At 42.9% G+C, this 21,790-nt stretch overlaps 1 protein-coding gene across 1 annotated transcript in view; it reads left to right on the forward strand.

Moving 5' to 3' along the window:
- The window catches only part of LOC111950228 (2-acylglycerol O-acyltransferase 2-A-like), a 36,689-nt gene extending 21,532 nt beyond the window's left edge, over positions 1-15,157 (forward strand). The window contains exons 3-6 of the mRNA XM_023967643.2: positions 943-1,147; positions 1,401-1,575; positions 13,014-13,213; positions 13,803-15,157. Of these exons, the coding sequence (XP_023823411.1) occupies positions 943-1,147; positions 1,401-1,575; positions 13,014-13,213; positions 13,803-13,957 (735 nt within the window). The 3' untranslated portion in view covers positions 13,958-15,157. The remainder of the gene's footprint in view (positions 1-942; positions 1,148-1,400; positions 1,576-13,013; positions 13,214-13,802) is intronic.
- Positions 15,158-21,790: the final 6,633 nt, after the last annotated feature.

Here is a 21,790-nt window from a genome sequence, read left to right on the forward strand (position 1 = left end):
CAAAACAAATAAACACAAAGAAGCTCCAAAATGCCACAAAAAACTGTTTTATGTGGAGAGTGTATCCTCAACGTATGGGGGAAAGGTGTCGTTATCGCTGGGACACACCCGAGCCCAGGTGTGTCCCATTTCGCTGACGACCCTTCCAGCACCGCCCACCGCCATCGTATTAATGAAAACAAGAGCAGAGGGAAAGAATTCAGCACACAGAGTGGGGGGGTCGTCACAATGTGCACTTTTAAATTGGGTGGACTGAGACTAAAAAATATTGCCATAGACTGAAGTAAAATCAAATGTATTTATACCATCAGAGATGCTCTGAAAGCATCTGATTTTCTCAAGTCCAAGTCAATGCAGAGTCCCCCGGGTCTCAAACAGAATAGACCTGAGTCCACCTTGTTCACTGAGCAGCTAGACCAGCTAGACCATGCTGGTCGGACAAGCTTGACCAGCATCAGACCAGCACTGACCAGCGATTGACCAGCATAGACCAGCATGGACTAGCTTGAAATTTATGCTGGTCTATGCTTTTGTTTCAGCAGGGTAGCTAACAAGAACTTTTGACCCCATCCTGTGACCTCTGGCATGATCATCCATCCTGTTTATCTCCTATCTGCCTGTGCACAGAGACAGACGACACTGGCCAATACTGGTTAGAGAAAGGATAGTCTCTTCTGACAGTCGCTGTGGAGGCAGACAAACAACAGCGAGAACTCACACAGGCGATGTGATGAAGATATAGGCCAAATACCTGGAAGTCAATTCATAGACTTCCGTGAGAGTATGGTTTTCAATTCAACTTTCAAATGTTTTGAAAGTCTCTGATAAAGATTGAGATTTAGAAATACATTTGATGCATCCTGTATACTGTGTTGTGCAGTTGCGCATAACTATTTTGAGTATTGAAGTCCTTAGAAGTGACTCCGCTCTGTTGTATTGCAGCTGGTGAAGACAGCGGACTTGGACCCCAGGCAGAACTACATCCTTGGTTTTCATCCCCATGGGATCCTGGTGGCTGGAGCCTTCACTAACTTCTGCACGTACGCTACAGGCTTCAGGAAACTGTTCCCTGGACTGGACAGCTTTCTGCTGATGCTACCTCTCTGGTTCAGAGCCCCCTTCTTCAGAGACTACATCATGATGGCAGGTTAGTGGGGTTGGGGTTAGAGGTCAAGGTCAAGGCAGGGTTACTGTGAAACACTTTGTGACAGATGTTGCTGTAAAGACAAGATAGCAATATAAATACATCTGATTAATTGATTTACTGATAGATTGATTAGGGACAACCATCATGATACAAATTAACATGTTTGATCATTGTTCGACAGTGAAGAATAGTGTACCAAACTTCCCCCCCACTGTTAACTACACCTGATCTCAGTGTCTACTGTGTGTCCCAGGTTTGATTCCCTCGGACAAGGAGAGTGCCAGCTATCTGTTACGTCGACAGGGAGGTGGGAATGCCGTTGTTATAGCAGTAGGAGGAGCCCCCGAGGCCCTTGACGCACACCCTGGCGCCTTCACCATTCTCTTAGCCAATAAGAAGGGCTTCATCAAACTGGCAATGGAACATGGGTAAGACCAGGGCCAGAGGTGGCGGAGGACATTTTACTGCCTGTGTCTCCGATTTAAATCTTATAACTACTCTCATGGTTACACAAGTGACTTCAACTGTGTTAGTCACTTCATCATAGTTTGATATTAATGTTCACAGTGTGTACTTGTGGATGGCCTACTGAAATAGTGACATGTGTAAGCCCTTTGGGAATTTCAATTGGGAGCATGCATGCACCGTATGACATACAGAGGGACAAGTGAAGTGACACCTTGATTGATTGAATTTATTAGACCATTTTTAAAATACATATACAGTGGGGAGAACAAGTATTTGATACACTGCCGATTTTGCAGGTTTTCCTACTTACAAAGCATGTAGAGGTCTGTACTTTTTATCATAGGTACACTTCAACTGTGAGAGACGGAATCTAAAACAAAAATCCAGAAAATCACATTGTATGATTTTTAAGTAAATAATTTGCATTTTATGCATACATGAGATTTGATACATCAGAAAAGCAGAACTTAATATTTGGTACAGAAACCTTTGTGTGCAATTACAGAGATCATACGTTTCCTGTAGTTCTTGACCAGGTTGCACACACTGCAGCAGGGATTTTGGCCCACTCCTCCATACAGACCTTCTCCAGATCCTTCAGGTTTCGGGGCTGTCGCTGGCAATACGGACTTTCAGCTCCCTCCAAAGATTTCTTATTGGGTTCAGGTCTGGAGACTGGCTAGGCCACTCCAGGACCTTGAGATGCTTCTTACGGACACTCCTTAGTTGCCCTGCTGGGTGTTTTCGGGTCGTTGTCATGCTGGAAGAACCAGCCACGACCCATCTTCAATGCTCTTACTGAGGGAAGGAGGTTGTTGGCCAAGATCTCGCGATACATGGCCCCCATCCATCCTCCCCTCAATACGGTGCAGTCGTCCTGTCCCCTTTGCAGAAAAGCATCCCCAAAGAATGATGTTTCCACCTCCATGCTTCACGGTTGGGATGGTGTTCTTGGGGTTGTACTCATCCTTCTTCTTCCTCCAAACACGGCGAGTGGAGTTTAGACCAAAAAGCTCTATTTTCTGTCTCATCAGACCACATGACCTTCTCCCATTCCTCCTCTGGATCATCCAGATGGTCATTGGCAAACTTCAGACGGGGCTGGACATGCGGCTGGCTTGAGCAGGGGGATCTTGCGTGCGCTGCAGGATTTTAATCCATGACGGTATGGTGTTGTTACTAATGGTTTTCTTTGAGACTGTGGTCCAGCTCTCTTCAGGTCATTGACCAGGTCCTGCCGTGTATTCTGGGCTGATCCCTCACCTTCCTCATGATCATTGATGCCCCACGAGGTGAGATCTTGCATGGAGCCCCAGACCGAGGGTGATTGACCGTCATCTTGAACTTCTCCATTTTCTAATAATTGCGCCAACAGTTGTTGCCTTCTCACCAAGCTGCTTGCCTATTGTCCTGTAGCCCATCCCAGCCTTGTGCAGGTCTACAATTGATCCCTGATGTCCTTACACAGCTCTCTGGTCTTGGCCATTTGTGGAGAGGTTGGAGTCTGTTGATTGAGTGTGGACAGGTGTCTTTTATACAGGTAACGAGTTCAAACAGGTGCAGTTAATACAGGTAATGAGTGAGAGAACAGGAGGGCTTCTTAAAGAAAAACTAACAGGTCTGTGAGAGCCGGAATTCTTACTGGTTGGTAGGTGATCAAATACTTATGTCATGCAATAAAATGCAAATTAATTACTTAAAAATCATACAATGTGATTTTCTGGATTTTTGTTTTAGATTCCGTCTCTCACAGTTGAAGTGTACCTATGATAAAAATTACAGACCTCTACATGCTTTGTAAGTAGGAAAACTTGCAAAATCGGCAGTGTATCAAATACTTGTTCTCCCCACTGTATGAGGGCGCTCCAGCCGGTGACGCCTCAACATAAAATATCACCATTTCCATTGTGGTCCTTTTGTAAGGGGGGGTACAAAAACGTTTATTTCACCGTACCACTATTAAATCCTTCTAGTGGAATAGTTATGGTTATCCCAGAACAAGTTAAAGTAGTTACATAGGTACCTGGGGACCATACTGTGGACTGTCTTATGTACATGACACAATTTCATCTGAGAAACTCTCTCCTCCACTTTGAGCCATCTGAGGCTTTCAAAGTGGGAATGGTCAAGATGAGTACGTGCTGGAAGGTTAAGAATAATCCTGACTAATTTGTTCTGAGATGTCTGCAGTTTATTTGTAATTATCTTGGGGGCACTATTGTACCAGGAAGAGCACGCATAGTTGAAGTGGCACTGAACAAGAGCCCCTGCCAATGCCACCATTGCATTCTTATCCAGATATTTGGCGGTTCTTGCCTTGAACCTAATTTTATGGTTCACTTTGGATAACTTTTTGTGCCATGCTCTCCCTGTCAGATGGTTATCTAGCACACATCCACGATAATTAACTTTTGCGTCTTTTGCTGTGACCACTATGTCACCTACTACCACCTTAGAGTTAGGGGAATTCCTCAGTTTCACATTGGACCAGTACAAGAGGGACTCTGTTTTTCCAAGGTGTAGTGACAAATCAAATCAAATCAAATCAATCAAATCTTATTTGTCACATCCACCAAATACAACAGGTGTAGACCTTACTGTGAGATGCTTACTTACAAGCCCTTAAACAACAATGCGGTTCAAGAAATAGAGTAAAGAAAATATTTACTAAATAATAAATAATCATCAAAAAGTAACACAACAAAATTACATGACAATAACGAGGCTATATACAGGGAGTACTGAGTCAATGTGTGGTGGTACAGGTTAATAGAGGTAATTTGTAAAATGACTATGCAAAGATAGATAATAAACAGCGAGTAGCAGCGGGTGGGGGGGTGTTCAATGTAAATAGTCTGGGTGGCCATTTGATTAATTGTTTAGCAGTTTTATGGCTTAGGGGTAGCAGAGAGAACAGTCTATGACTTGGGTGACTGGAGCCTTTGACAATTTTTTGGGCCTTCCTCTGACACCACCTACAGTGGGGAGAACAAGTATTTGATACACTGCTGATTTTGCCATTTTTCCTACTTACAAAGCATGTAGAGGTCTGTAATTTTTATCATAGGTACACTTCAACTGTGAGAGACGGAATCTAAAACAAAAATCCAGAAAATCACATTGTATTGATTTAAGTATCATTTGCATTTAATATTGCATGACATAAGTATATTGATACACAGAAAGCAGAACTTAATATTTGGTACAGAACCTTTGTGTGCAATTACAAGAGATCATACGTTTCCTGTAGTTCTTGACCAGTTTGCACACACTGCAGCAGGGATTTTGGCCCACTCCTCCATACAGACCTTCTCCAGATCCTTCAGGTTTTGGTCTGTCACTGGCAATACGGACTTTCAGTCCCTCCAAAGATTTTCTATTTGGGTTCAGGTCTGGAGACTGGCTAGGCACTCCAGGACCTTGAGATGCTTCTTACGGAGCACTCCTTAGTTGCCCTGGCTGTGTGTTTCGGGTCGTGTCATGCTGGAAGAACCAGCCACGACCCATCTTTCAATGCTCTACTGAGGAAGGAGGTTGTTGGCCAAGATTCTTGCGATACATGGCCCCATCCATCCTCCCTCATACGGTGCAGTCGTCCTGTCCCTTTGCAGAAAAGCATCCCCCAAAGATGATGTTCTCACCTCCATGCTTCACGGTTGGGAGGTGTTCTGGGGTTGTACTCATCCTTCTTCTTCCCAAACACGGCGAGTGAGTTTAGACCAAAAGCTCTATTTCCGTCTCATCAGACCACATGACCTTCTCCATTCCTCCTCGGATCATCAGATGGTCATTGGCAAACTTCAGACGGCCTGGACATGCGCTGGCTTGAGCAGGGGACCTTGCGTGCGCTGCAGGATTTTAATCCATGACGGCGTAGTGTGTTACTAATGGTTTTCTTTTGAGACTGTGGTCCAGCTCTCTTCAGGTCATTGACCAGGTCCTGCCGTGTAGTTCTGGGCTTATCCCTCACCTTCCTCATGATCATTGATGCCCCACAAGTGAGATCTTGCATGGAGCCCCAGACCGAGGGTGATTGACCGTCATCTTGAACTTCTTCCATTTTCTAATAATTGCGCCAACAGTTGTTGCCTTCTCACCAAGCTGCTTGCCTATGTCCTGTAGCCCATCCCAGCCTTGTGCAGGTCTACAATTTATCCTGATTACTTACAACAGCTCTCTGGTCTTGGCCATTGTGGGAGAGGTTGGAGTCTGTGTTATTGAGTGTGGGACAGGTGTCTTTTATACAGGGACGAGGTTCAAACAGTGCAGTATACAGGTAATGAGGGAGAACAGGAGGGCTTCTTAAGAAAAACTAACAGGTCTGTGAGAGCCGGAATCTTACTGGTTGGTAGTGATCAAATACTTATTCATGCAATAAAATGCAAATTAATTATTTAAAAATCATACAATGTGATTTTCTGGATTTTTGTTTTAGATTCCGTCTCTCACAGTTGAAGTGTACCTATGATAAAAATTACAGACCTTTACATGCTTTCTAAGTAGGAAAACCTGCAAAATCGGCAGTGTATCAAATACTTGTTCTCCCCACTGTATATAGGCGTATATAGGTCCTGGATGTCAGGAAGCTGGGCCCCAGTGATGTACTGGGCCTTACACACTACCCTCTGTAGTGCCTTATGGTCAGATGCCAAGCAGTTGCTATACCAGGCGGTGATGCAATGCTCTCAGTGGTGCAGCTGTAGAACTTTTTGAGGATCTGGGGACCCATGCCAAATCTTTTCAGTCTCCTGAGGGGGAAAAGGTTTTGTCATGCCCTCTTCACAACTGTCTTGGTGTGTTTGGACCATTATAGTTCATTGGTGATGTGGACACCAAGGAACTTGAAACTTTCTGTCACGCCCTGATCTGTTTCACCTGTCCTTGTGCTTGTCTCCACCCCCGCCAGGTGTCGCTTATTATCCCCAGTGTATTTATCCCTGTGTTTCCTGTCTCTCTGTGCCAGTTCGTCTTGTTTTGCCAAGTCAACCAGCGGTTTTCTCCTTGCTCCTACTTTTTCCAGTCTCTGTTTTTCCTAGCCCTCTTGGTTTTGACCCTTGCCTGTCCTGACACCAAACCATCCTGCCTGACCTTTCTTCCTGCCTTGACCTCAAGCCTGCCTATCGTCTTGTACCGTCTGGACTCGGACCTGGTTACTGAAACCCTGCCTGTCCTGACCTCGAGGCTGCCTATCACCTGGTACTGTTTGGACTCTGTCCTGGTTTATGAACTCTCGCCTGTACCCAACCTACCCTTTGCCAACCCCATTTGTTATAATAAATATCGGAGCTCAATCATCTGCCTGTGTCTGCATTTGGGTCTCGCCTCATGTCCTTATACTCTCGACCCGCTCCATTCAGCCCCGTCGATGTTAACGGGGGCCTGTTTGGTCCTCCTTTTCCAATAGTCCATGTTCAGCTCCCTTGTCTTGCTCACATTGAGGGAGAGGTTGTGGTCCTGGCACCACACTGCCATGGCTCTGACCTCCTCCCTATAGTCTGTCTCATCATTGTCCTTGGTCAGGCCTACCACTGACGTGTCATCAGCAAACTTAATTATGGTGTTGGAGTCGTGCTTGGCCACGCAGTAGTGGGTGAACAGGGAGTACAGGAGGGGACTAAGCACACACCCCTGAGGGGCCCCAGTGTTGAGGATCAGCATGGCAGATGTGTTGTTGCCTACCCTTACCACCTGGGGGCGGCCTGTCAGGAAGTCCAGGATCCAGTTGCAGAAGGGGTCCTTAGCTTAGTGATGAGCTTTGTGGGTACTATGATGTTGAACGCTTAGCTGTAGTCAATGAACAGCATTCTCACATAGGTGTTCCTTTTGTCCAGGTGGGAAAGGGCAGTGTGGAGTGCGATTGAGATTGCGTCATCTGTGGATCAGTTGGTGTGGTATGTGAATTGGAGTTGGTTTCACGCCTGCTCCCGCTCCCCCTCCCTGTGTAATGCCCAACGCAGGAGATGAGAAGCAGGTACAGGGAGTGAACCATTTAATATAGACGGACATGCAACGGAATAAGAACAGCGTCTGGTCATAAACACGACACAACAAACAATGCTACTACAGGGAACAACACAGAGGAGCAGACATATATGCAGGGCCCACAACAAAGTGATGGAGTTCAGGTGAGTCCAATGAGCGCAGATACGTGCAATGATGGTAACAAGTGCCTATAATGACAGGTAGCCCGGCGCCCTGGAGCGCCAGGGAGGGGGAGCGGGCATGACAGTACCCCCACCCCCCTCTAGGGGTGCCACCCGGTGTCCCACATGGGCGAGCCTGACGGGCCGGCGTAGAAGCATGACGTGGGATGGGAACCTGCCGAGCCAACTGGGGCAAGGAAACCTCTCGAACCAGCTAGGGCATGAAAGCCCGACAAGCCAGCTAATGCACCCCTGGTTTCATCGGCGGTGGAATCCAAGCCCGACGTCACCAACAAAACAAAACCCTGATGCTTCTTGTATTAGTAGTAGCATTCTGTAACGCCCAACACAGGAGATGAGAAACAGGTACAGGGAGTGAACCATTTAATATAGATGGACATGCAACGGAACAGGATATAAACACGACACAACAAACAATGCTACTACAGGGAACAACACAGAGGAGCAGACATATATGCAGGGGCGATCAACAAAGTGAGGGAGTCCAGGTGAGTCCAATGAGCGCAACTGCGCGTAATGATGGTAACAGGTGCGTATAATGACAGGTAGCCTGGAGCCCTTGAGCGCCAGTGAGGGGGAGCGGGAGCGGGCGTGACACCCTGGCGCTCGAGGGTTACCCTTCTTTACACACACCTGTCACTATCAAAACGCGCAGCAGGCTCAGTGGACTCACCTGGACTCCTTCACGTTGTTGATTACCCCATGTATATCTGTCTGTTCCGCGGCGGTGTTCCCTGTGTCCGTATTAATTGTTGTTATGTGTTCCTGTCCAGATGCTGTTCCATTTCATGTCCGTCAGCTATTAAACCTTCACTCCCTGTACCTGCTTCTCATCTCCTGCATCGATCCTTACAGTGGGTCTAGGGTTTTCGGCATAATGGTGTTGACGCGAATCATGACCAGCCTTTCAAAGCACTTCATGGCTACCGACGTGAGTGCTACGGGGCGGTAATCATTTATGCAGGTTACCTTCGTTTTCTTGGGCACAGGGACAATGGTGGTTTGTTTGACACATGTAGGTTACTGTCATATAGTCATTTACTGACATTCAGAAGTGCAACACTGAGGGGTTTCTCAACTACATTTTTGTCTTTGTGGGAAACCAACAGTGCAGAATTATCTGCATAGAGGAAAAGGTCACATGTACAGGCAGATTTCAGATCCTTTATATACAACAGAAAGAAAAGTGGACACAGCACACTTGTAACGGTTGTCGTTGGTGGAAGGAGAAGAGGACCAAAGTGCAGCGTGGTACATATTCATAATAATTTAATAAAGAATGAATACTGAACAAAAACAACAAACCGACAAACGAACAGTTCTGTAAGGTGCAAACAAAAACACTAAACAGAAAATAACTACCCACAACCCATAGTGGGAAAACAGGCTACCTAAGTATGATTCTCAATCAGAGACAACGATCGACACCTGCCTCTGATTGAGAACCATACTAGGCCAAACACATAGAAATATAACGACTAGAACAAAACATAGAAAAACAACATAGAATGCCCACCCCAACTCACGCCCTGACCAACTAAAATAAAGACATAAAAAGGAACTAAGGTCAGAACGTGACAACACTCCCTTAGTGTACCCAAAGTTCAAGATTTTGGTTTTAGACCGGGTCCCAACCACATACATCATCTGTTTTTTTCCTTGCAGATAAGAGATAACCCATTTGTGGCTAAGTTGTTAAAGCCCATGGCTCTTCGTTTGATTAACAGAATCTCATGATCCACTGTATCAAATGCATTTTGGAGATCTAACATAACCATAGCACAAAATAGCCCACCATCTACTTCCTTCCTGATGGGGTCAGTTAGATATAGTAGGCAAGTGTCGGTGGAATGGGATTTCCTAGAGCCAGACTGGAGCTCATATACAGTAGTAGGTTATGTAAGGAAATATAACTGTCAATCTGCTCGAATATAATCTTTTCCATGACCTTCGATAAAATACACAGGATTGAGACAGGCCGATAGTTTCCATGATCTAGCCTATTCTCTTCATTACATAGAGGAATGTCCCTTGCAAGTTTTAGTTCACTGGAAAAAATCCCTAGTTCAATATACAGATTTACAATGTGAGTTACGCAGTTGACTCAGACACTTTTTCAAATGAAAAATGAAAAGGCATCGACTTGAATCCCTTGCTGCGAGTAAAACTGCTGGACTTGACTCTCCCCATAACAACCTGATTGACCAGGTAACTTGCTCGCTAATGTATTAGCTATAGGTGTAAAGTAGCTATTCAGACTGTCTGCAACCATGGTCTTGTCTGATGTAACCTTTCCTCCAATGTCCTAGGTAAAATTTCGAGTTTTGTTCTTCAGTCTGTTACTGTAACCCAATAGCTTCAGACAATTCCACAATTTACTCGGATTGTTCCTGTTCTCAACAATTTTGTCATTAAAATAATCTTTCTTGGCCTTCTCTATCATCCTGTTAAAAAGTAGCAATGTCCTTTTTGAGCATGTGTGTATTAAATCACCAGCAAGTCTCCTTCAACAATTCATTAAACTTCTGGTGGTCTGTAACAGGTTCCGACTATAATGGGTTTGCATTTTGGTAATAGAATGTCCAACCACACAGCTTCAATCTCGTCATGGCTTAAATCTAAACTATAGTTAAACCCAATATCTGATTTTACATACTACAAACTCCCCTGGATTTGCGATTGTGGTCTTTTCTAATTACTACATCATTTTCAACTTCAATCTCAACGTTTTTTATCAAACCATCTAGTCATGTTTCGGTAAAGAAAAGCACTCCCACCTTAAAGTTACTGGAGAGTAGGTGAATTTCCTCGATCTGGGGAAGAAGGATTCTAACATTGAGATAAATGATGTGTAGTCATCTCGTAGAAAACCCCTTTTCTAGAGTCAAGTTCTCCTCATCTGCTGGAACTGTCAGCCAAAATTGTTCACTTGAGATGAGTGTTGACTCCCTGCCATTCAATCGCAGCAGTGAAGCTCCATCCAGGGTTCGCGCTGGCATCTGATCCCATTGTTACAAGATCACATTTATTTATATAGCCCTTCTTACATCAGCTGATATATCAAAGTGCTGTACAGAAACCCAGCCTAAAACCCCAAACAGCAAGCAATGCAGGTGTAGAAGCACGGTGGCTAGGAAAAACTCCCTAGAAAGGCCAAAACCTAGGAAGAAACCTAGAGAGGAACCAGGCTATGAGGAGTGGCCAGTCCTCTTCTGGCTGTGCCGGGTGGAGATTATAAGAGAACATGGCCAAGATGTAAAAATGTTCATAAATGACCAGCATGGTCAAATAATAGTAATCACAGTGAACAGGTCAGGGTTCCATAGCCGCAGGCATAACAGTTGAAACTGGAGCAGCAGCACGGCCAGGTGGACTGGGGACAACAAGGAGTCATCATGCCAGGTAGTCCTGACGCATGGTCCTAGGGCTCAGGTCCTCCGAGAGAGAGAAAGAAAGAAAGAGAGAATTAGAGAGAGCATACTTAAATTCACACAGGACACCGGATAAGACAGGAGAAATACTCCAGATATAACAGACTGACCCTAGCCCCGACACATAAACTACTGCAGCATAAATACTGGAGGCTGAGACAGGAGGGGTCAGGAGACACTGTGGCCCCATCCGATGATACCCCCGGACAGGGCCAAACAGGCAGGATATAACCCCACCCACTTTGCCAAAGCACGGCCCCCACACCACTAGAGGGATATCTTCAACCACCAACTTACCATCCTGAGACAAGGCCGAGTATAGCCCACAAAGATCTCCGCCACGGCACAACCCAAGGGGGGCGCCAACCCATACAGGAAGACCACGTCAGTGACTCAACCCAGTCAAGTGACGCACCCCTCCTATGGGCGGCATGGAAGAGCACCAGTAAGCCAGTGACTCAGCCCCTGTAATAGGGTTAGAGGCAGAGAATCCCAGTGGAGAGAGGGGAACCGGCCAGGCAGAGACAGCAAGGGCGGTTCGTTGCTCCAGTGCCTTTCCGTTCACCTTCACACTCCTGGGCCAGACTACACTCAATCATAGGACCTACTGAAGAGATGAGTCTTCAGTAAAGACTTAAAAGTTGAGACCGAGTCTGCGTCTCTCACATGGGTAGGCAGACCATTCCATAAAAATGGAGCTCTATAGGAGAAATCCCTGCCTCCAGTTGTTTGCTTAGAAATTCTAGGGACAATTAGGAGGCCTGCGTCTTGTGACCGCAGCGTACGTGTAGGTATGTACGGCAGGACCAAATCGGAAAGATAGGTAGGAGCAAGCCCATGTAACGCTTTGTAGGTTAGCAGTAAAACCTTGAAATCAGCCCTTGCCTTAACAGGAAGCCAGAGTAGAGAGGCTAGCACTGGAGTAATATGATGAAAGTTTTTGGTTCTAGTCAGGATTCTAGCAGCCATGTTTAGCACTAACTGAAGTTTATTTAGTGCTTTATCCGGGTAGCCGGAATGTAGAGCATTGCAGTAGTCTAACCTAGAAGTGACAAAAGCATGGATTAATGTTTCTGCATCATTTTTGGACAGAAAATATCTGATTTTTGCAATGTTACATAAATGGAAAAAGGCTGTCCTTGAAACAGTCTTGATATGTTCGTCAAAAGAGAGATCAGGGTCCAGAGTAACGCCGAGGTCCTTCACAGTTTTTTATTTGAGACGACTGTACAACCATCAAGATTAATTGTCAGATTCAACAGAAGATCTCTTTGTTTCTTGGGACCTAGAACAAGCATCTCTGTTTTGTCCGAGTTTAAAAGTAGAACGTTTGCAGCCATCCACTTCCTTATGTCTGAAACACAGGCTCACAGTGAGAGCAATTTTGGTGCTTCACCATGTTTCATTGAAATGTACAGCTGTGTGTCATCCGCATAGCAGTGAAAGTTAACATTATGTTTTCGAATGACATTACCCAACTCAGTTTTCCCCTGATTTTGCTGGTAATACTGCGAGTTCATCTTCAGCACCTCAAGTCTTATTTCGTGGGATACACAAAGCTTGCTAAAATCAAGCGTTTACATGTCATTACATCAATAGTGGAATCATTTAGGACAAACTTCAACACACCCATGAGTAAAATGGAAACTGGGTCTGTTCTCTACGAATATACTGTACCTTACAAACTCATAGAGATGATCGTAACAAAACTGAAGGCCAAACTTCTGTCTCAACTCACCTCACCTCACCTCTCCTCTACCCCTCCGTCACCCCACTCCTCTCCTCTACCTATTCCCTCCCTAGTGCCCATCTGGTGCCGGTCTTCTCCTTCGGGGAGAATGAGTTGTTCGACCAGGTGGAGAACCCTCGAGGCACCTGGATCCGCTTGATTCAGGACAAGCTGCAGAGCATCATGGGTATCTCTCTGCCCCTCTTCCACGCGCGGGGCATTTTCCAGTACAGCTATGGTATCATGCCCTACAGGAAGCCCATCAACACTGTGGGTGAGTAACATTCCATGTCACTGTATCTGCCAAATCTTTTTATCCTATTTCTCTAGCTTTCTCCTATTTCTATGTTGCAAGGCAATTGTTGTTTTTGGCAGAAGTTTCATATCAGTAAACTAACTGGAAAGATGGTTCTCTGTCATTAAACATGAGGAATATTGATATAAGAGGGACAGAGAGGAGCAGCTTTGCCCTGGGAAATATTTGACTTACTAGAATGTTACTAGATAGTAACATTGTCAGTTTGCCGCAACTTCTCAGCAACAGTGGCTGGCACACAGTTAGTCATCTGTCTGTGTACATCTATTGGCAAGGCCCAACGATGGCATATTTCATTTTCAATCCCCACTTGAAAAGTAAAGTCATGAGTAAAATCATATCCAAAAAGCAAATACGTTTTTGCCCATTATGCACTACTACCAGTGGCATACCGCAGTTTCACAAGGCCTGTTTTTGGTTTGGGCCCTCCAGAGCTCATGCCCCCCCCCCCCCCCCCCCCCTGGGGCTGTGTGGTACACCAGTGACTACTACAGTAACCTATATTTGAATGTAATGTTATCATGCATACCCTTGGACCTTTCCACAGTGGGACGGCCAATCAGAGTGGAGAAGAATGAGAAGCCCACAGTGGAGGAGCTTGACGCCCTCCATCAGCTTTACACAGAAGAACTCAGCCAGCTGTTTGAGGAGCACAAGGGCAAGTATGGAGTGCCAGAGGACCAACACCTCAGCTTTGTCTGAGCAGGACTCATAACCAGGAGAGATAGAGAGAGAGAGAGAGAGAGAGAGAGGGGAGAGGGAGAGAAAGGGATGAGAGAGAGTGGGTAGAGGTATGTTGGGAGAGAGAGATAAAGAAAGAGAGAGAGCGAGAGAGAGAGAGAGAGAGAGAGACTGAAAGAGAGAGGGGAAGGGGGAGGGGGAGAGAAGGGAGGAGGGCATCAAAACCGTAATTGGAGTTGCACCACCAAGTCCTTTCACTTTCCTCAACCAGAAAAACATTTACAGCTATAACCACCTGAAGGATCCAGACCAAACTACAGGAGACAAGTAACACGAGGAATTGATATGGACATTCTTAGCCAAGATATGGACAAATATTTCCCGTCATAAAAAGCACTGTGTTATGTATGTTAACTAGATTCAGCTGCGGGCCTATTTTTTCTTGAGTCGGAGGGCCGGAACATAATTGCAAATAATTTGGAGACTGCAAATTGACCGCAAGAAGCCCAAACAGATATAGTGTTTGACGAAAACTTGCTTACATTTGTATATGACCAAATGTCTCTCTATTATGCATGAGAATACTTGGGAACAGATTTCTCAAATTAAAATCACTTGGAGCTAATCTCCTGGTGTTTTTACAATCTATTATGTCCATCAATGAAAAAATAAAAACATTGTATTTTTTTTGCTCAGAAAACTTGGGGGGCCAAATAAAACCACCTATGAGCCAAATTCGGCCCTCGGGCAGCCAGTTGGGGAACCCTGTCCTAGAGCCACATTTTTGCCTTAATCCACAGATGAAGTGACGTCTGTCTGGGCGATTCGAGACTTGTATAAGTCCGTAGATCCTATCAAATAAAAGTCAGAGGTTGAATGGAGATTTCATGTAATGGGGTGATGCACTGTATCCTCACTTACAGTATATAAGGCCTCTAGGTCTCCTATATCAAAAACACACTCGGAAAAACTGGGAATAATTCTCATTTTACTCACTGTTTTTACATAATAATACTATATCTGGTTAATAAGTATCCATTTACAGTATATATTTAACTTCCCAACATATTAATTTTAAATGTCTTTTTATCTTAATGTCTCTGTCATGTATACATTTTTCACAATATTGTAATATAAAATCTGTTAAAATAACTGATACAATTTTTCTCAATTGCATAGTTTTTATTATAATACCAGTTCATTTATTTTAATAAAGGTGATTTCAGGTCTCATTCACTGTATCAAACTTTGCACATTGCTGTCCATCCAGTTCTGATGAATGAATCAAGGGTCGGGGACAGTTTGAAGTTGGACCTGGTCCTTCAGCGATAAAACTAACTGTGCACTTTCGCAACACTTTTTTCATGACTGCGATGGCCAGAGTGACATATTTCCAAACGGGCAGCAGACTGGCACCTGGTCACATATTAGTGTACAGTGTCCAGGCACTTTCAACAAAGACCGATGACCCTCAGGCCATAAAAAAGAAAAGCACAGGGAGAGATAACCTATTCATAGATGCTAGCTAACTTTAGAATCTATTCACAAAGGTATCTTCCGTCTGGTGGGGGAGGTTTAATTTAGAGCCCGACTCTCAGTCTGAATGGTAACACGCATCGCTTTCGTCTGGTGGGGGAGGTTTAATTTAGAGCCCGACTCTCAGTCTGAATGGTAACACGCATCGCTTTCAGTATGGTGTTGGAAACATACGGACCTTATCTTTCATATCAGCGTGAAATAATTGTATTAGTTCTAAGTATATATTTTGCATTTGTGAAATTATTTTGATGTATTATGAAAGAACCGTATCGCAATTAAGAATCGATTCACGTTTAGATGTATTTGGCTGTTTTGGCTGCCACAGCCAGTCTCCCTCTAAACACTTCATGACCAAAGGTATGTGGACACCTGTTGTCAAATGTCTCATTCCAAAATCATGGGCATTAATATGGAGTTGGTCCCACCTTTGCTGCAATAACAGCCTCCACTCTTCTGGGTAGGCATTACAGTTGGCACTATGCATTTGGGTAGGTAACGTTCTCCACTCCAGCCGACACTTGACATTACACATGGTGATCTTAGGCTTGTGTGTGGCTGCACGGCCATGGGAACCTCTTTCATGAAGCTCCTGACGAACAGTTGTTGTTCTGACATTGCTTCCAGAGGCAGTTTGGAACTCGGTAGTGAGTGTTGCAACCGAGGACAGACAATTTTTACATGCTACTTGCTTCAGCACTCGGTGGTCCCGCTCTGTGAGCTTGTGTGGCCAACCACTTTGCGACTGAGCCGTTGTTGCTCCTAGATGTTTCCACTTCACAATAACAGCACTTACAGTTGACTGGGGCAGCTCTAGCAAGGCAGAAATTTGACACACTGACTTGTTGGAAAAGTGGCATCCTATGACGGTGCCACGCTGAAAGTCACTGAGCTCTTCAGCAAGGCTATTCTACGGTTTGTTTATGAAGATTGCATGGTTGTGAGCTTGATTTTATACACCTGTCAGCAATGGGGGTGTTGCTGTAAAAGTCGAATCCACTAATCTGAAGGGGTGTCCACATACTTTTGTATAAATAGTGTATAAGCTCCTTGGACATTAAGGAGTAACGGCAGGTTCGCCTACACTCCTTAACAGTACATTTTTGGGCTAAGGGAGAGCTAGAGAAAAGACTAGAACAGCAGTTCCCAAACTTTTCTGTTCCGGAGACCACCAAATCACTTTCAAAGTCGCAGAATTCGGAGTCGCAAAATATGTGAATGTAAAAGATCAAAGGCCTATTATTATCATTGTAAACAACTTTCATCGTAAAAAGTTATGTAAAATTGCCTATAATACCATTCATACTCCCAAGTGTTATTATTTTTGGAATAAAAAATAAATACAAATAAAAAAATGTCTTAACAAATGTATACAAAAATATATTTAAAAAATCTCAGGGGTTGAAAAACACTGGACTTTAATAAACTAGAATGAAAAGGACACAGGAAAGAAAAGTGACAAGAAAGTGAAGGAAGGATGGAAAGAACAAGAGAGTGAAAACAAGATAGAGACAGAGTGAGTGATAGAGAAAGGAAGACGGTAAAGTAGTATTTGTGAGAGAAATATCAAACAAAATCCTATTTATTTTGATGAGAGATTATGTAATGCTAATACTGATCTTTAATCACTGAACTTCAAGTTCACAATATAGGAAGTGGTGTGGGAATATGAGAGGTGTGTGACAATGGCATGCATGGAAAGTTGATTTGGCTCCCCTGGCAGGTGTGGGATTTGCAGACTGGCAAGATGACAGTGTTTGGAAAAGTTTCCTGCCCTGTGATAACACTATTTTGAGTCTTCACCAACAGGAGTATAGAGTGGTCTGTAGAGTACTCCAAGTCATTCAATCCGTAATCTAATCCACAATTCACAATGACTTTGTTTTGTGGGATAGGCATTGGGTTTAACAACTAGGGTTACAACCAGGTCGCTAGCCCCCGATTGCATTATTTGACATGTCCAATGGGGTTATACAGGGTTAGGTCAACATGAAATCAGATTACAAATATTACAAAATATAAAAACATCAATGCCTTCATCAATCGTTTTATTGCCTGCACGATTGTTCTTGTCTCCTCAAGTCTCAAATTGTGGTGTGTGTGTGAGAGAGACTGTGTACTCCATGTGGTAGATACTTTGATCCCATTAAGGACACTTATCAAGTCAATCTAGAGAACCAAGAAAAATTATTTGTTTGTCAAAATCAATTTGCGGGCCAGACAAAGGGCGGTTATTTGAAAATATATAGGTCCATTATAAATTCTATTACATTTAAGTCATTTAGCAGACGCTCTTATCCAGAGCGACTTACAAATTGGAAAGTTCATACATATTCATCCTGGTCCCCCCGTGGGAATTGAACCCACAACCCTGGCGTTGCAAGCACCATGCTCTACCAACTGAGCCACACGGGACCATAGTCTGTATAGTCTTTGTATCTAGTTTTAGATCTTTAAGCCACCCCTTCCAGGGACCAGAAATACAAGGACCAAAATCCTACCCATACCACCTCTTCCCCGTGGGCCTGGAAAAAAAAGAGAGTAAATAATATTAAAATAGGTGTACTGTATACAGTACAGTACTGTTCAAAAGTTTGGACACACCTACTCATTCAAGGGTTTTTCTTTATTTTTTACTACCACCCCTACCTTGTCACAACACAACTGAATGGCTTAGAAGGAAAGAAATTCCACAAATTAACTTTTAACTAGGCACACCTGTTAATTGAAATGCATTACAGGTGACTACCTCATGAAGCTGGTTGAAAGAATGCCAAGAGTGTGCAAAGCTGTCATCAAGGCAAAAGGGGGCTACTTTGAAGAATCTCAAATATAAACATATTTAGATTTGTTTAACACTTTGTTGGTTACTATATGATTCCATATGTGTTATTTCATAGTTTTGATGTCTTCATTATTATTTTACAATGTAGAAAATAGTCAAAATAAAGAAAAACCCTTGAATGAGGAGGTGTGTCCAAACTTTATATCTATTAACAAAAATTTAAAATGGGAAAAATGGGACTCCATAAGTAGAGATGGAGTCCTCCATTGGGGTCTTGAGAGGCAGTAGGACTGATTTGGTTAGATTTATTTTATAACTTGAGATAGGCAAATTCAGCTCTATGATTTTCAAAGCTTTTGGGAGGGATTGAGATATGTTGTCTAGATAAAGTAAGATATTGTCAGCGTATAATGTAATGACGTGATCCGTATAATTGAGAGATATTGGTGTAATTTCTTTTGATTGTCAAATTGCCTGGGCCAGGGGTTCCATAGACAATATAAATAGCAGAGGTGAGATGGGATCACCTTGCCTGCTACTTCTAGTTATTCTGAACGGAAAATAGCAGGTATTGCCTGTTATTACTATGGCTGAGTATTTTAATCACATAATAAAATTGGAGCCGTCCGATATGTTCCAAACCTGACTAAAGACATGACCATTCTAGTCTATCAAAAGCTTTTTCTGCATTGAGAAATAGAACTGCCCAAGGAGCTTTGGTTTCTGATGAAGCATGTAAAATATGTAATAGATGGCGGATGGGGCAGCAGGTAGCCTAGTAGCTAGAGCGTTGGGCCAGTAACCGAAGGTTGCTAGATCGAATCCCCGAGCTGACAAGGTAAACAAGGTAAAAATCTGTTCTGCCCCTGAACAAGGCTGTTCCTAGGCCGTCATTGTAAATAAGAATTTGTTCTTAACTGACTTGCCTAGTTAAATAAAGGTTAATTATAAAAATTAATTATCTGAGGATATTAGTTTTATAACAAACTTGCTTTCGTCCAGAGGTACCAATTTGCATAAGTACATTTCGAGATGGGATGACAATGGTTTAATATCTTTGTTTATCAAAGATAGAGGGCGATAGTGAGAGCACGGGGTGGTGTCTTTTTAAAAAAAAAAGCTCAATTAGTGCTGTATTTGCATCTCTTCCAAATTAACCTTTGGGTTCTGAACGATACTGAATGGCTGTGTTAATAATTTCAAGTAACAGTGGACCTAGTTGGTTCCAAAACTTTAAATAGACCTCAGGAGGAATACCGTAACAATCAGGTGATTTGCCTTTATTCATGTTATTCAATGCCCTTTTGAGTTCACAGAGAGAAATGTGGGCTCCCAGCAAGCTGGCTTCCTCAGTTGAGAGGAGTTCTTATATCTTTTAAAAAGGATGGATTCACAATCACACCAATCAATTGGTGTGGATTCACAATCAGAGGTGTACAATTCTTTATAGAAATGGGATAATCTTTTAGTTGATTAATTTTGGTTCTGATAGTAATTCACCTGATCAGATTCAATAGTTGCAATATCCGTTAATTGATCATTACTGCGAAGCTTGTTAGCCAGTAGATGACTGGGTTGATTACCATGGAAGTAATGGTTGAGTCTAACTCGATGGATGGCAAATTCTGCTCTCTGTCTTATCAATAGATTTAGTTCTGTCTTGACTTTGAAGAGAGTAGTCGCTACCTGGTCTGAAAAAGTGTTTGTTGAGAACGTTCTAACATCGTTAACAACTTTTCCAATTCTGAAATCGTCTTAAATTGTGATTTATTCAGCCCAGATGCAAATGCAGTTGCATTGTTTTTAATAAAACCTTTAATGGCGTCCCATAAAATCCAAGGATCATCGACTGAATTTTTGTCCATCATTACGAATTAATTCAACGAAGTTTCAAATTGTTGACAGAAAGTAGGATTTTGTAGTAAGGACACATTAAAGCGCCATATTGTGGCTCTTTTAGCAGATTCTGACATTTGTATCTGGCAGTAATAAGTATGATGATCAGATAGGGTCAAATTTCTATTTTCTTGATTAAAGAAAATAAAGGAGTAGATAATAATACAAAATTGATTTGGTAGAATGTTTTGTACCTGTTTAAATAGAAGGTGTACTCTTTTGCTTTAGGGTTATGAGCTCACGAGGAAACAAGGTTATAATCAGACAGTAAATGTTGGAGAGCCTTGGTTGCCTGCGGATTGTAGTTGGTCTTATTAGATTTGTTCCGCATGTCCAGAATGGCATTCATGTCTGTCCCAATAACCAGTTGGAATTCAGTTAATTCTAACAATATGCTGTTCAAGGAATACATTTAAAAAACATAGGATCATATGAATTTGGAGCATACACATTAATAAAGGCAATTTTCTTTCCATTATGGATACATTTGAGGAAAGTGATTCTGCCTTCTTGATCTTTGCCTTTACCAAGGATGGTGATTTTGAGTTTCTTATGTATCATTATGGTTACACCTTTGGTTTTGTTTGGTTTCTTGCTAGAATATCAAGATAGCTGGTACGCTTGATATGAATATTAAGGCCTTTCAAATTACATGAGAGAATAGCTAGTGTTGCCATTATTTTCAAAAATGTATTTTTTATTTATTTTTATTTTTGATAAGCCCATGGATGTAAAACAAAAAGCAGGGCCCACAGGGAATCCCAACCATTGGTCGCTCTCTACCCGGAAGACCCTCCCTATAAATCGTTCCTCCTTCCCTGTACGCCCTTCACTGCCCCCATCCCTCTTTCCCCAGTTCCTTCTGCCCTGCACTTTAATTACAGGGTTGTAGCATAACGCTAAGTGGCAGCCTTATATTTGAAATCTCTTAAGCAGCATATTTTTGGTCTTATGGTATTATAAAAAAAAGACATGAAAAAAACATTTAAGTAACTAATTGAGACCTTAACAATTAAGTTAGCAGACTTGACGAAAAAGGCTGGGTAATGAAGAAAAAAGAACGAAAATGAAAACTAAAAGAAGATATGACAGATACACAAGCCTTAATGCCTAAACAGTCAGAAATAGAATAGCTGTAGGTCCATATACAGTTGAAGTCGGAAGTTTACATACACCTTAGCCAAATACATTTAAACTCAGTTTTTCACAATTCCTGACATTTAATCCTCGTAAAAATTCCCTGTCTTATGTCAGTTACTATCACCACTTTATTTTAAGAATGTGACATGTCTGAATAATAGTAGAGAATTATTTATTTCAGCTTTTATTTCTTTCATCACATTCCCAGTGGGTCAGAAGTTTACATACACTCAATTAGTATTTGGTAGCATTGCATTTAAATTTTTTTATTTGGGTCAAACGTTTCGTGTAGCCTTCCACAAGCTTCCCACAATAAGTTGGGTGAATTTTGGCCCATTCCTGCTGACAGAGTTGGTGTAACTGAGTCAGGTTTGTAGGCCTCCTTGCTCGCACAAGCTTTTTCAGTTCTGCCCACACATTTTCTATAGGCTTGAGGTCAGGGCTTTGTGATGGCCACTCCAATACCTTGACTTTGTTGTCCTTAAGCCATTTTGCCA

Source organism: Salvelinus sp. IW2-2015, linkage group LG23 (assembly GCF_002910315.2).
Source record: "Salvelinus sp. IW2-2015 linkage group LG23, ASM291031v2, whole genome shotgun sequence".
Taxonomy (NCBI): Eukaryota; Metazoa; Chordata; class Actinopteri; order Salmoniformes; family Salmonidae; genus Salvelinus; species Salvelinus sp. IW2-2015.